This window comes from Enhydra lutris, unplaced genomic scaffold, assembly GCF_002288905.1.
Source record: "Enhydra lutris kenyoni isolate GAN:26980312 unplaced genomic scaffold, ASM228890v2 scaffoldscaffold1, whole genome shotgun sequence".
Classification (NCBI taxonomy): domain Eukaryota; kingdom Metazoa; phylum Chordata; class Mammalia; order Carnivora; family Mustelidae; genus Enhydra; species Enhydra lutris.
The window spans coordinates 9,225,108-9,240,436 of NW_019154085.1; the positions used below are offsets into that span (position 1 = coordinate 9,225,108).

General features: G+C 40.9%; 1 protein-coding gene across 1 annotated transcript in view; it reads right to left on the minus strand.

The window, feature by feature from the left end:
- Positions 1–15,329, minus strand: part of LOC111143071 (ankyrin repeat domain 44) — a 353,405-nt gene that overhangs the window by 30,414 nt on the left and 307,662 nt on the right. Inside the window, exon 17 of the mRNA XM_022496527.1 lies at positions 6,272–6,343. Within this exon, the coding sequence (XP_022352235.1) occupies positions 6,272–6,343 (72 nt within the window). The remainder of the gene's footprint in view (positions 1–6,271; positions 6,344–15,329) is intronic.

Below are 15,329 nucleotides of genomic sequence, written 5' to 3' on the forward strand. Positions count from 1 at the left end.
CTCCAGGTGAGAGCTCTTAAAACCCAAGTTGGACATATCAGTCCTTGATGAAAACTAGTCAGTGGCTTCTTACCTCCTTGATAATAAAATCCAAAACCATTGAGCCCTTAGGATTAGGCCTCCTTCAACCCAGAGGCCTCACCTACTCTGTCCAACCACACCAACCCCTTCTCCTACCCCATGGTTAAATACATGCATTTCCTCCTCCCGGCTACCGCATCTTTTTTCTTTTCTTTCTTTTGCTTTTCTTTTCTTTTCCTTCATTTCTCCTTTCTTTGTTCCTTCCTTCCTTCCTTTTTTTAAAGCTTATTTATTATTATTATTATTTTTAGTAAGTTCTACACCCAACGTGGGGCTCAAACTCACGACCCCAAGATTAAGAGTCTCATGCTCGTCCGACTGAGCCAGCCAGGCGCCCTGTATCTGTACTTTCTATTACCTGTCTGAAAAGCTCTTCCAATGCTCTCCTGGTACTTCTGCTTCAAATATCACCTTCTCTGCACGTTCTCCCAAGCCAAAAAAACAGCCCTCTGCCCTCCACCTCAACGTATTACCAGACACTCTCGTCCTGACTTATCCTGCTTTATTTTATCTTTATAGAACTTATTACCACTTGATATCTGCTACTCATCTGTTGCTTTGCTTATTATCTCTGGTTGAAGGCACTTCATGTGTATTTCTCACTGCTGGTCCTAATCACTCCTGGCACGGACACCAGGTGGGTGCAGACACTTGATTATTTGGTGATTAATGACTTAATGGAATGGCCATTATTATAATTTATTAGTATTAGTAGTAGAAATATAGATACACATTTTAGACACATATTTTTTAAGTAGCAGCTATTTACCTACCCAAACATTCTTTTTATCAATGAAAAAAACAAAACAAGCACCGTTAATTAATTGAGCCAAGATCACCTAATAGGTGACCATGTTTGAATTTGAAACCCAGAATCTGTGGCCAATAAAATCTAGGCTGTTAGGCAATGTCTTATAATTTTCCCAGTGATTTCACTTAAGTGACTTTTAAACAAAATACCTTTGTCTCCAACAGATTTTGAATCAAAAACCTAGACCCCCTCCCTCCCACCCAGAAGGAGGCTTAACACAGAGATAAAAGTGACTTAAACAGAAGTAGGAGGCAAAAAGGTATACACTGGGGTTAGCTTTTAGACTACTGTTCTTCCACTACACAAACTGCCTTCCTTGATACAGGAAAACAAATTCCTCTGTGTCCACCTTTCTGATCTACACTTGCTGTGCAAACCATAACTGTAAGATTGTAAGCCTTCAGTGTGACCTAAAATTTGTAGCAATAGCTAAATCTACTGAGCCCTTCCTGTGTGTCAGGCAGTCCTGGACATGAGACACCTCATTTAATTGCCACAACAACCCATAATTTGGATACTAGTGTTATCCCCACTTTACCGATCAGGACACAGAAGGGCAGAGACATCACCTAGTCTTTCCATGGTCACTCAGCCTTACATGAGGGCGCTGAAGTTCAAAGACAGACCAATCAGACCCCAGAGCCTGACTGTGGGCTTTTCATGAGCTCCTACAGAAAGGGTACAACAAGACTAAAAGGAATATGTTCCTTTACCTCTTGACTATACGAAATTTCAAACTTGTACAAGTAGAAAAGGAGAACGTAATGAGTTTCTACATACCCACCAACCAGTTTCAGCCATTATCAACTGACCATAGGTGATCTGAAGCCCACTTGGGAGGACCTATCCTCCAGTAAAAAGCAGTGGTGCTAGGAGGGTCTACATCAGGGTGTAAATCAGTCTATCTCACTTTCCTCTGGGCTTATCTGTGACTTATTTGAAAACTGACTTTGCAAAAAACAGTTCTCATTTTAAAGTCTCATGGCAGCAACCGATTCAGCGGATGTGGAAATCCCGACTTCACATCAAAGGGAAATGAATTCCCCGGAGAGAGCAGCAGGGTCTGGACGTCCTCTGCAAATGCTGGTTCCTTCGGTGCCAGTGACTACTATGACCAAGACAGTCAACATGTTCATTCCCATCAGTATAACTTAGCCTAGGAAAATAGAATCAGCAACTCATAAATGGTATGTGTACCTACAAAACATGATGGCTAACATGTTCAGATTTAAAAAAGAGAAGACACAGGGGAACAAGAAATGGACGTAGGAAGGAAGGCAGTGTGAAGGAATGAGCTCTGCTCCGAACAGCAGAGTCACGTTACAAGGCACTTAAGTTAGGTACTAAACTTGTCCCTACACTTTCTCCTTTAATCCTCACCACAAAAAATACATCCATCAGCCTGTGTTAAATTTAGAGGCTTAATTAAAAAAAAAAAAAAAAAAAAAAGAGTGACCCTGCTGGTGATTAGGAAAGATTCACAATTCTATCCCATCCTTTCTTCTATATCAGGCACTTGAAAGTCTCTTAAAGACAGAATGGTTGAAAGGCCAGGTTTACCCATAGAGTTCCTTTCATTTCTCAGCCCTAGTCTAGCTTGAATTTTAGCACGCAAAAGCATGACCCCACAGAACTGAAGACATAAAACTACGTGCACTCAACTTTAAGGGCAATTTAAGGGAAATAATGAAAGTAACTTTGATTAGACAAGAACTTTCACTTACTGCCACACTTTAGAGCTCAACTCTGTAGACAAAGGACCATGCAATATGAAATTCTAGTTAGGGTTAAATGCATGATTCTGTCTTTGGGCAGGTATATGGTTCTTGGAGTATACATAAAAGTATACAATGAAGCTTTAAACTCTTTGAGGAGGCTCAGGTAGGCAGGAAAGGAGACCTTTCTCATGTCAGCAGTACATGATGAAAATTGCCCTATTTCTCTTTCTATTTCTATCCTAAACTAGCTAATTAATAGGTAGTTTCACCAATAATTTCTGAAATAACGAAATGAGGAGGTAATCACAGAAAAGAACAAACATGCTCATTCAAAAAGCATGGAATAGTTTGGCTTTCAATAGACGAGCCAGTTCAAACCTTCATAGAGGTAAGCAATCAAATATTTTAACTTTGCTTTCCTGAAAAATCTTTCTTAAAAAAATATATTGTTAGGTAACTTAAATATGTCTTAAATACAATTAATTCTTTGGACTTTTCAGATAGGAACGGAGGGCAATGAGGAGAAAGAATCTGGGATCTCACCAGAGTCCACAAAACAATGGGTCCATCTGGAATCTTGACAGCTGGACCCTTTCATTTGCATAACCTTGCTTCTTGATTTAATTTTTTCAAGTGGAGGAAATGTTTATGAAATTCGCTGGGTTGATAACCCTGGAGACTTGAATCACTCAGCCAGGAAATGGTAACTCAAGGCAGGTCAGGTTTCTTGTGTGCAGTCAAGGTTTGGGGGCATCTGGTTCTATTTCCCTCCTAGAATTCATCCACGGAAGAAATAATGTGCTTTGGGTTTTTATCAAGCTAATTGCCACCAAGGCCCCTGGAGAGGGTGACGGGCATACTTGCAGGGTTCTTGAAGCAAATAATAATTTTTTAAAAGGTGTTAGCATTTAGAGGGCAAGAATAACATAGTTTTAAAATTAATCCACTGCTATCACCCTGGTCAAAGCCATCGCCATCATCATCATCAACATCATCACTTCCTGGTTGCCCTGTTTCTGTGTTTGTTCCCTCACGATGTAAACTCAACACAGAAGCTAAAGTGATCCTTTTCAAACAGAAGTCATCTCATATCATCTGTATCCTCAAATTCCTCCAAATGGTTTTCTAATTTGCTCCGCATAAAAGCTGAAATTCTGGGGCACCTGGGTGTCTCAGGCATTGACTCGTGTCAATTGACTCGTGGACCTCGTGTCACCTCCACAATGGCCCTATGACAGAGGTACTGCAATTCTCCTCATGTCATGGGTGAGGAAACTGAGACAAAAGGGTCAGGTATTTGGTCAAGATACCACAAAAACCAATTAAATAAATTTACAAATTAGGCAGGGTTTGGGGGTCTTTAACTTACTCCTTTTAATTTACAGGTGGGAAAACCATGTCGTGGTGAGTTGTTCACGGGAAGACTGGGGGCTGGGACCTCCTCTCTGAGTGTATTTCCCAGGCACCTGCCAGCAGCAGAAGTGCCAAATGCCCAGTTCTCTCCACTGATAACACGCCACCCTGTCTTTACATGACCAGAAACCCCAGATCTTAGCAGAGCAACTGACACATGGTAAGCACCCAACAATAATTCTCGGGAAAAAATAATGAGAGATGACAGAATTTGGGGGAAGCTAACAAAGTCTCTTCTCAGATTACTAGCAGGTGATCCCACTGATAAAGGGCACGTGAATTCTGTCTGAGATCCCTGAAACAGTCCTCTCTCGAGGCAGCTAATGCTGTATGTGAACCCTCCACTTTGGGGTACCTTCCCCAGGGGCAGAAGATGGTTGTGCAGAGATTCTAGGGAGCAACCTTTAGGGCAACCTGTACTGAGAGCCAAGGGGCATGAAACTTTATACATGCAAATATCCACCATCCATTCGCCTTTCCCACTCTAAGTCCATCTCCGGAACAAAGACGGATGCACATTTTAGCTTAATTTTACTGGACTCAGAATGTGTGTGTGTGTGTGTGTGTGTGTGTGTGTGTGTGTGTGTGGTGGATGTGTTGGTGGGTGTGGCCGACGGTGGTGACTGGGATCAGCAGAGCTGCTGGCGACCATGTGGGGAGACGACCAGCGAAGCCGGGGCTCCGTGCGGTGTGATCAGCTCATCCCAGTCCTGCTGGGGTGGGGTCATGCCCTCCCCTTGCGTGACTACTTACATGTGCCCATTGACAAAACACTCCCCTCTGTTCTACAAAATCTCATCTCAGTTTTTCATCAGAGTGATGCTGAGAAGTGCTAATAGTGGATGATATTAAGTGAACGTCCCAACAGTTCAACTTAGAGACCTGGCCCATTTCCGCTCTTCTTAGAATTCAGCCTCCAGATACGCCCAGACACCATCACTGTGGCCGTGGACTTGAGGCCCCACGTTGCCGCAGCACCTTCTACAGGGGAGCTGCTGTTGCTGGGTGGGGCTGGCCATCCCGGAGGCTTCTAGAGAAGAGCTGGTGATTACTAACTGCTAGCAGGACACCGGCTGAGAGAAAGTGGTGTGTGAGTCTGCTGGCTTTGTCACCCCCGTGGAGAGTTTGGGGATCCTCGCTCTGAGCTGTTGCGTTTCCCTTTGGTCAGGGATGCTAAGAGGAAGCTCTGCTGGTACAGGATCGGTCTTCCTCCCTGCTCTGAGGCCTCAGCCAGTACAAGAATCATCCCTCCCAAAAAACCCTGATTTCAAGCGCAAGCAGGAAAAGTCGAGTTGCATTTATGCGTCTGCTCACCTTGCTCTCACAAGTTTGTGTTTAAATAGCTCACAGTTTTTAATTGTGGAATTTGTTGATTTTGTGGTAGGCTGTAGACTCATGTACTGTTGGCTACAATCAGATCTTTACAGGGTGCCTGGGTGGCTCAGTGGGTTAAGGCCTCTGCCTTCAGCTCAGGTCATGATCCCAAGGTCCTGGGATTGAGCCCTGCATCGGGCTCTCTGCTTGGTGGGGAGCCTGCTTCCTTCTCTCTCTCTGTCTGCCTCTCTGCCTACTTGTGATCTCTGTCTGTCAAATAAATAAATAAAATCTTAAAAAAAAACCAAACACCTGTGTTACAGGTTTAAAAAAAACCCAAAATGTGTTTTTCAAATTTCCTCAATGTTTTAAATTGAGCTATTAGACAGTAATAATTATAAAGACTGTTAAAATGTATAATAATAATTTATTAAGGGGTGCCTGGGTGGCTCAGTGGGTTGAGCCTCTGCCTTTGGCTCGGATCATGATCTCAGGGTCCTGGAATCGAGCCCCACATCGGGGTCTCTGCTCAGTGGGGAGCCTGCTTCCCCCCATCTCTCTGCCTGCCTCTCTGCCTACTTGTGATCTCTGTCTATGAAATAAATAAATGAAATCTTTAAAAAAAATAATAATTTATTAAGTACACTGTGGTAAAGGCTCTAAGAAAATTGTCTCTTTTATTTTGCCATCATTTGACAGTTGGGGAAACTGAGGCCCAGATGGGGTAAGTAATGTGTCTGAGGTCACCAGTGGGTGAAGTTGGGATTGGAATTTGAGTCAGTCTTTCTCTCTGCAGCCTGTGCCTTTACCCATGTACTATTTTCATTATTAGTTCTTACTGTGTTACTATACTATCATTTTAAGAGCAGCCTAGTTCTAGGAACACCTAGATTCCTTTTGTAACAGAGGAAGCCACCCATGGCATCTCACTTACAGCTAAGTGGAGTGGACTCTTGGTAGCACCGGAGTCTGAGTCTTCAAAACCATTGTTTGTTCTTTCTAAAAGCTGTGAAGACAAAAAGAAAATGTGTACGTGAGTAAAATTTGCAGAAGGAATCTGCCTTTATGGATACGAACGTTGACGTCAATGCCAAAGAGGCTTCAATAATGTAAAATACGATGCTTCTTAGCAATATAAGAAACCCGCTGCAGCACCCCTGAAACAAGAAATCGGACATAGCCTATCTAAAACAGATACTCCAACTGAACCTTTCAACTTCTAGATCATCTCAGGATTTGCTGATGAGAAAAAGGCTGTCATACTGAAAGATGCTCAGCCTCACCAATCCAGGAAAATAATTCATGTTTAATCCACTTTTCACCCAGCAGATCATAATACTGAAAAATTTTAATACCTAGTGTGTATTCCATTATCAAACACACATTTACTGGAGATAGTGTTGGAAGAGACATATCAGTCTCCTGTTCTCATGGAGCTTACGTTCTAGGGAGGGAAATCATAGATAAACAAATACAGAAATAAGAAAATATCTGCTAATGACATGACGTGATATGGGATGACTGGGAAGTTACTTAACAGCTGATGATCAGGGAAGTCCTCTCCAAGGAAGTGACAATTAAAGTTAAGACCTAAATAACATGAAGAATTAAACCAAGTAAAAGTGTGGCAGGAGAGTATTCTGGAGGAGGAAGTTGTGGAGAAGGGGGTACAAACGCATCAAGGGGGGGACAAACATGGTGAGTGGAAGGAACAGAAAGGATAGTGTGACCAGGGTATGATGTTGGTGAAGGTATCAGGAAAAAGACATTCTCATGAACTCTCTGAGGGAACAAATTGCTAAAACCTTTCTGGGCAATTTGTGCATAAATTTGGCCCTAGGAATTAATTCCTAATAAATAATTAGACTAGTGCATGATGATGCATGTATAAAGAAAGTTCTTCAATGAATATTTGATGAATGATTACCAATGTACCTAGACACTGAAGATTCAATAATAAATAATATATTAAAATATCCATTTTATTCAGGGGGGAGACAGAGTAGGCAATAAAAGAAAGAAGTTATGCAGTTAATTAGAAAATGGTATGTGCTATGGAGAAAAATAAAACCGGAAAGGAGGGTTCAGAGAGCCAGAGGGGAGGTCAGTTTGCAACTCAACAGGATGATCAGGGAAGGGCTTACTGGCTGAGAAAAGAGCCTTGTGGACATCTGGGGGAGGAGTTTTCCAAGCAGAGAGGCCAGCAACTGCCACGTCTCTATGGAATAGGTGCGCTTAAGAACATCCAGGATGCTGGCGCAGAGTGAGCCAAGACGAGAATGATAGGAAAGGAAACCAGAGGGATGGTGACATGGTGACGGAGGGGGTGGGAGTGTCATCAAGAGCATTCTGGATTGTTCTAAGAATTTTGACTTTTCATCCTGAGACGGAATTTCAGTGTAGTGTTTTTTTTTTAAGATTTTTTAAAGATTTTATTTATTTATTTGCTAAAGAGAGAGAGAGGCAGGAAGAGAGAGACAGGGAAGCGGGCTCCCCACTGAGCAGAAAGCCCGATGCGGGCTTCGATCCCAGGACCCTGGGATTATGACCCGAGCAGAAGGCAGAGGCTTTAACCCACTGAGCCACCCAGGTGCCCCTCAGTGTAGTGTTTTGAGCAGAGGGATGACATGTTCTAACTTTTATGCTCTAGGGAGGGCACTGAGAGAACCTGAGGCAATAGCCCAAGAGAGAAATAACAGTGGCTTAAAGCAGTGGAGAGCAGTGGGGTTGGAGAGAAGTAGTTGGATTGTAGATATTTTAAGAGGTAGAATCAATAGGATTTCCTGATGGATTGATTGAATATGAATGTAAAAAAAAAGATGGAAGTCAAGAATGACTTCTAGGATTTTGTCTTTGCAAATGGAAGGATGGAAATTCCATGAACTGAGATGGAAAAGACCAAAGGTGTAATACATAGTGGGAAAGAATGAAAGTTTGGGTTTGGAAATGGTAAGTGTTTTGGAAATGGTAAGTCTGAGATGTTTTTAAAGTATTCAAAAGTGCATACCAACCAAACAGCTGTTGGGTACATGAGTGTGGAGTTCAGGTATTTAAAGCCACAGGATTAGATGAGATGAGTAAAGTAATCAGTGATGAGAGATGAGGAGAGACTTGGAATGATGACAGGGAGACAGCAGGGAGACAGACTGAGCAGATGAACTAGAAGGAACACCAGGAAGTGTGAGGTCTGGAAACCAAATGAAGAAAGAGTTTCAATGAGATAATGAGTAACCATGTCAGAAGTCTTAAAAGGTCAAGTAAAATGAGCCCTGAGAATTGACCCCTGGGTTGGGCAACACGAGACTATTAGTGACTCTGTGAAGAGCACTTTAACAAAACACTGTTTCTATGAAAAAAAAAATAGAAAAACAGACAGCAACAGAGATGGGTTAAATAAATCGAAGTGGGACAGGGACTTCAGGGGAAAACGGCAGAGTGGGAAGTTTGGAGGCTCACCTCATCCAGATACAACTAGATAACACCCATATCAGTGTAAATAACCCAGAAAACAATCCAAAGATTGGAAGAACAGACTCTCCACAGCTGTGCATAGAGAAGAGACCACATCAAAGAGGGTGGGAAAGGCATAAGTGTGGTTGGGAGCTAAATGGACCTGCAGGACTGCTGGAGGGAGAGAGGAACAATGGGGGCACAGAGAAGGGTGAGAAACACCTTACACCAAGCACCCCAGGCACAGGAGCCTGCACAGGGAAAACAAATCCCCATAACATTTGGCTTTGAAAATAGGGGGGTCTAATTTCTTGAGTTCTTATGATCAGTGGGGCTTACCACCTGGAACTTTAAAATTCAGTGAGCTCAGCTCTAGGAGAGCCAGGAGGGTGACAGGAAGTGGAGTCCTGCCTTTAGAGAGACAGCACAACAAAGAACCCAGAGAGGCAGCACAGAAGCAGCAGTTTAAAAAAATGCCTGGGATATATGCAAAGAAGATTTATTTACTAATCTCACAACATGTGCTAGAGGGGCAGGAATTTTTAGGAGACTATTCTAAGAAAAAAAGAGTTGGCAGGTATCATTATCCTCACTTGTCCCCTAGCTTAGACACACTGACCAACATTTTCCAGCTACCTTGCTAACAGTACCCCTGGCCTAGTGTGCTGCTCCACACCTGCCCCCTTCAATATGTCCTTGGCCGGAGCCCATCCAAATTGGTGTCACAAGCCTGGTGGTGTGCAAGCAGCCCTGACAGGAGGCAGGGCTACATCAGAGTGACTCCTTCCCTGGGGAGAAGGGAGGATAATGACAACACCAGTCTACTGTGGCTCCAGCGCTGGGCTGGGAGCAGACATCAGATCTGACTGTGGGCCCTGCTCACCAACAAAAGCTTCTCAGGAGACAACACAGGGAAAATGCCCTGCAGTTTGGTGGTACTACATCTCTGGCAAATCTTTGGTCTGACCCAACTCAAGCCCAAGTCTGGCTCACTGATAACACAGGGACCAAACCCTACCGCAAAACATGAGAGCTATCAGAAATGACTGCACTGAAGGCAAAAGCAGCCCAATCACAATAGTGGGGTGCACACAACACACATAGGAGATACCCCAAAGCATCAGGTTCTGGTAAACAGGGGATTTTGCACTGCAGGGCGCAATTGGATCTCTTCTTCATCAGGCCACTATTTTCAAGAGCAGAAGATGTAGGGGACTTTCCTAGTACATAGAAACACACACAGGGAGTTAGACAAAAATGAGGAGACAGAAGACTATGTCCCAAATGAAAGAACTGAACAAAATCACAGCAAGGGAGCAAATCCAAATGGAGAGAAGAAATATACTTGATAGAGAATTTAAAGTAATGGTCATAAAGATACTAGACTTGAAAAATGAGTGGAGGAACTCAGTGAGACACTCAACAAAGAGAAAACAAAAAAGAGTCACTTGGATGATGATGAACTCAATAACTGAAATTAAGCATTTCCTAGATGAAATAAATAGTAGACTAAAGGGAGCAGAAGAATAGTCAGTGACCCGGAGGACAGAGTAATGGAAAATAATCGAAGTGAACAGGAGAGAGAATAATAATAAAAAATAAACACAGACTTAAGGAATTCAGTAACATCATCAAGCACGATAGCATTCACATTATAGGAATGCCAGAAGAAGAGATAGGAAAGGGGGCAGAAAATTTATCTGAAGAAATAATGGCTGAAAACTTCCTGAATCTGGGGAAGGAAAAAGAAATCCAGATCCAGGAATCACAAAGATTCCCCAATAAAAATCTACTCAAGGAGGTTCACAGCAAGACACATAGCAATTAAAATAGTGCAAAGTAGTGATAAAAGGATTTTTAAAAGCAACAAGAGAATAGAAAGCAGTTATATAAAAGGGAAGCCCTATTAGTCTATCAGTGGAGTTTTCAGTAGACACTTTGCAGGCCAGAAGGGAATGGTATGATATATTCAAAGTTCTGAAAGAAAAAAAACAAACAAACAGCAACCAAGAATACTCTACCCAGCAAGGCTATCATTCAGAATAGGAGAGATAAAGAGTTGTTTCTCAGACAAACAAAAGTTAAAGGAATTCATCACCACTAAACTAGCCCTTCGAGAAATGTTAAAGGGGACTTTTTTTTTTTTTAGAAGAAAGAGCACACATGTGTGTGCACAAGCAGTGGGGAGGGGCAAAGGGAGAGGGAGAAGAAGAATCCCAAGCAGGTTCCACAGTCAGCACTGAGCCTGACTTGGGGCTCAATCCCACTACCCTGAGCTCACAACCTGAGCCTAAATCAGGAGTCAGTTAACCAACTGAGCCAAGGGCCCAACAGCCCCTAAAGGGACTTTTTGAATGCAAAGGAAAGACCATAAGTAGAAGAAAAGTAGGAGGCACAAAAGCAGTGACTTAGCTACAGTATAAAAATCAGTCAAGGGATTCACAAAATAAAAGGATGTCAGGTATGATACTATATATCTAAAACATGGGGGTGGGAAGGGGAGTAAACAATGGGTTCAAACTTAAGCAGTCCTCAACTTAATATGCACTGCTACATGTGTAAGTTATGTATAAACCTGGTAACAACAAATCAAAAACTAGCAACACATAGACAAACAAAAACAAAAACAAAAACAAAACAAAACAAAAAACCAAAAGAAAGGAATCCAAGTATATCACTAAAGAAATCCAGCAAACCATGGGAAAAAAACAAAACAAAACAAAACAAGAGAAGAAAGCAACAGAGAAGAACTACAAAACAACCATAAAATAAGTAACAAAACAGCAATAAGCACATCCCTGCCAATAACTACTTTGAGGGGCGCCTGGTTGACTCAGTCTGTTAAGTGTCTGCCTTTGTCTCAGGTCATGATCCCAGAGTCTTGGCATCCAGCCCACATTAGGCTTCCTGCTCAGTGGGGGGATTCTGCTTCTCCCTCTCCCTCTGCCTCTCCCCCAACTCATGCTCAAGCGCTCTCTCTCTCAAGTAAATAAATAAAATCTTAAAAAAATTAACTCCTTTGAATATAAATGGACTAAATGTTCCAATCAAAAGACATGGGTTGAGAGAATGGATAAAAAAGTAAGACCCATCTATATGCTGCCTATAAGACTCATTGCAGATTGAAAGTAAAGGTATAGAAAGGCATTTATCATGCAAATATAAGTGAAAAGAAAGCCAGGGTATCAGTACTTACCTCAGAAAAAGTAGACTTTAAAACAAAGACTGTAACAGGGGACAAAGAAAGAAACTCTATGATCATAAAGGGAATGATCCAACAGGAAGATGTAACAACTATAAATATTTTATGCACTCAACATGGGAGCATCCATATACATAAAGCAGCTAATAACAAACATAAAGGAAGTAACTGACAATAATACAATAAGAGTAGGGGACATTACCACCCCACTCACATTAATGGATAGATCATCTGACAGAAAATCATCAAGGAAACAGTGGCTCTGAATGATACACTGGAGTAGATGGATCTATTCAGAACACTCCACCCTAAGACAGCAGAATACACATTCTTTTCAAGTGCGTATGGAACATTCTCCAGAATGTATCTCATACTAGGCCACAACACAAGTCTCAACAAATCAAAAAGACTAAAGTCATACCATGTATCTTCTCTGACCATAATGCTAAGAAACTAAGAATCAACCATAAGAAAAAATTCTGGAAAGAACACAAATACATGGATTTTAAATAACATGCTACTAAACAATGAATGGGTCAACCAAGAAATCAAAGAGGAAATTTTAAAAAAATGGCAGTAAATGAAATATAATTGTCCAAAATCTTTGGGACACAGCAAAAACTGTCCTAAGAGAGAAGTTTATAGCAATACAGGCCTACCCCAAGAGGCAAGAAAAATTTTTTCTCAAATAAACAAACTAATGTTACCCCTAAAGGAGCTAGAAAAAGAATAAACCAAACCACAAATCACTAGACAGAAACAAGTAATAAAGATTAGAGCAGAAATAAATGAAATAGAAACTGAAAACAAAACAAAACAGATCAATGAAACAAGGAGCTGGCTCTTTGAAAAGATCAACAAAACTGATAACCTTTAGCCAGACTCATCTAAAAAAACAAAAAAAAAAAAAGAGAGAGAGAGAGGACTCAAATAAACAAAATCAAATGAAAGGGAAGAAATAACAATTGATAGCACAGATACAAAGAATTATAAGAGAATATTATAAAAACCTATATGCCAACAAACTAGAAAATCTAGAAGAAATGGATAAATTCCTAGAAACATTTAACCTCTTAAAACTGAATCAGGAAGAAATAGATAATTTGAACAGACCAATTAGCAGCAATGAAAACAAAGCAGTAATAAAAAAACCTCCCAACAATTTTTTTGTGAAGCAGATGGCTTCGCAGGCAAATTCTACTAAACACTTAAAGAAGAAGCAATACCTATTCTTCTCAAAGTATTATAAAAAGCAGAAGAGGAAGGAAGGCCTCCAAATTCAATCTATGGAGCCAACATTATCCTGATACCAAAACCAGATAAAAGCACTCTAAAAAAGGGAGAACTACACGCCAACATCTCTGATGAACATAGATGCAAAAATCCTCAACAAAACACTACGAACTTTTTAAAAAAAATCATTCAAGGGGTGCCTGGGTGGTTCAGTCATTAAGCATCTGCCTCTGGCTCAGGTCATGATTCCAGGATCCTGGGATCAAGCCCTGAATCGGGCTCCCTGCTCAGCAGGGAGCCTGCTTCTCCCTCTCCCACTCCGCTTGTGTTCCCTCTCTCGCTGTATCTTTCTCTCTGTCAAATAAATAAAATCTTTAAAAAAATCATTCACCATAATCAAGTGGGACTTATTCCTGGGATGCAAGTGTGGTTCAATATTCAGAAATCAATCAATGGGATACATCACATCAGTAAGAGAAAGGATAAGTCAATATAATCATTTCAATAAATGAAAAAAAATCATTTGACAAAGTACAACATCCATTCATGATAAAAACCCTCAACAAAGCAGGTTTAGAGGGAACATACCTCAACAAAATAAAGGCCACACATGAAAAATCCACAGCTACCATCATACTTAGTGGAGAAAAAACTGAGAGATTTTCTCCTAATCTCAGGAACAAGACAAGGATGTCCACTTTCACCATTTGTATTCAGCATAGTACTAGAATTCCTAGCCACAGCAATCAGACAAGAAAAAGAAATGAAAGACATCCAAACTGGTAAGGAAGAAATAAAACTTCCAGTCTTTGCAGATGACATGATACTATATATGGAAAGCCCTAAAGATTCTACCAAAAAAATCTTGCTAGAATTGATAAATGAATTCAGCAAGGTTGCAGGATAAAAATCAACATACGGAAATCTGTTGCATTTCTATACACTAATAATAAAGTAGCAGAAAAAGAAATTAAGAGACCAATCCCATTTATAATTGCACCAAAAAGGATAAAATACCTAGGAATAGACTTAACCAAGGATGTAAAAGAGCTGTACTATGAAAACTATAAAATACTGATGAAAGAAACTGAAGGTGACACAAACAAATGGAAAGATATGCCATGTTCATGGATTAGAAGAACAAATATTTTAAAATGTTCGTAGCACCCAAAGCAATCTACACATTCAATGTGCTCCCTATCAAAACACCAACAGCATTTTTCACTGAACTAGAACAAATAAACCCAGAATTTGTATAGAACCACAAAAGAGCCCAGATAGCTAAAGCAATCTTCAAAAAGAAGAACAAAACTGGAGGTATCACAATCGCAGATTTCAAGATATACTACAAAGCTGTAGTAATCCAAATAGTACGGTGCTGGCACAAAAACAGATACACAGATCAATGAAACAGAATAGAGAACCAAAAAACAAACTCACAATTACATGGTTGATTAATTTTTAACAAAGGAGGCAAGAATATGCAATGGGAAAAAGACAGTCTCTTCAAAAAATGATGTTGGGGGGGTGCCTGGGTGGCTCAGTGGGTTGAGCGACTGCCTTCAGCTCAGGTCATGATCCTGGACTTCCAGGATGGAGTCCCGCATCGGGATCCCAGCTCCTTGGGGAGTCTGCTTCTCCCTCTGACCTTCTCCTCTCTCATGCTCTCTCTCACTCATTCTCTCTCAAATAAATAAATAAAATCTTTAAAAAAAAATGATGTTGGGAAAACTGGACAGCTACATGCAAAAGAACGAAACTGGACCACTTTCTTACATGACACACAAAAATAAATTCAAAATGGATTAAGGACCTAAACATGAGACCTGAAACCATAAAAAGCCTAGAAGATAGCATAATCAGTAATTGTTCTGACATCAGTCATAGCAACACTTTTCTAGATATGTCTCATAAGGCAGGAGAAACAGAAACAAAAATAAACTATGAGGACAACATCAAAATAATTGCGTGCTTCTGCACAGCAAAGGAAACAGTCAACAAAATAAAAAGACAACCAACTAAAGTGAAGAAGGTATTTGCAAATAACATATCTGATAAAGGCTTAGTATCCAAAATATGTAAAGAACTTACACAACTCAACACCAAA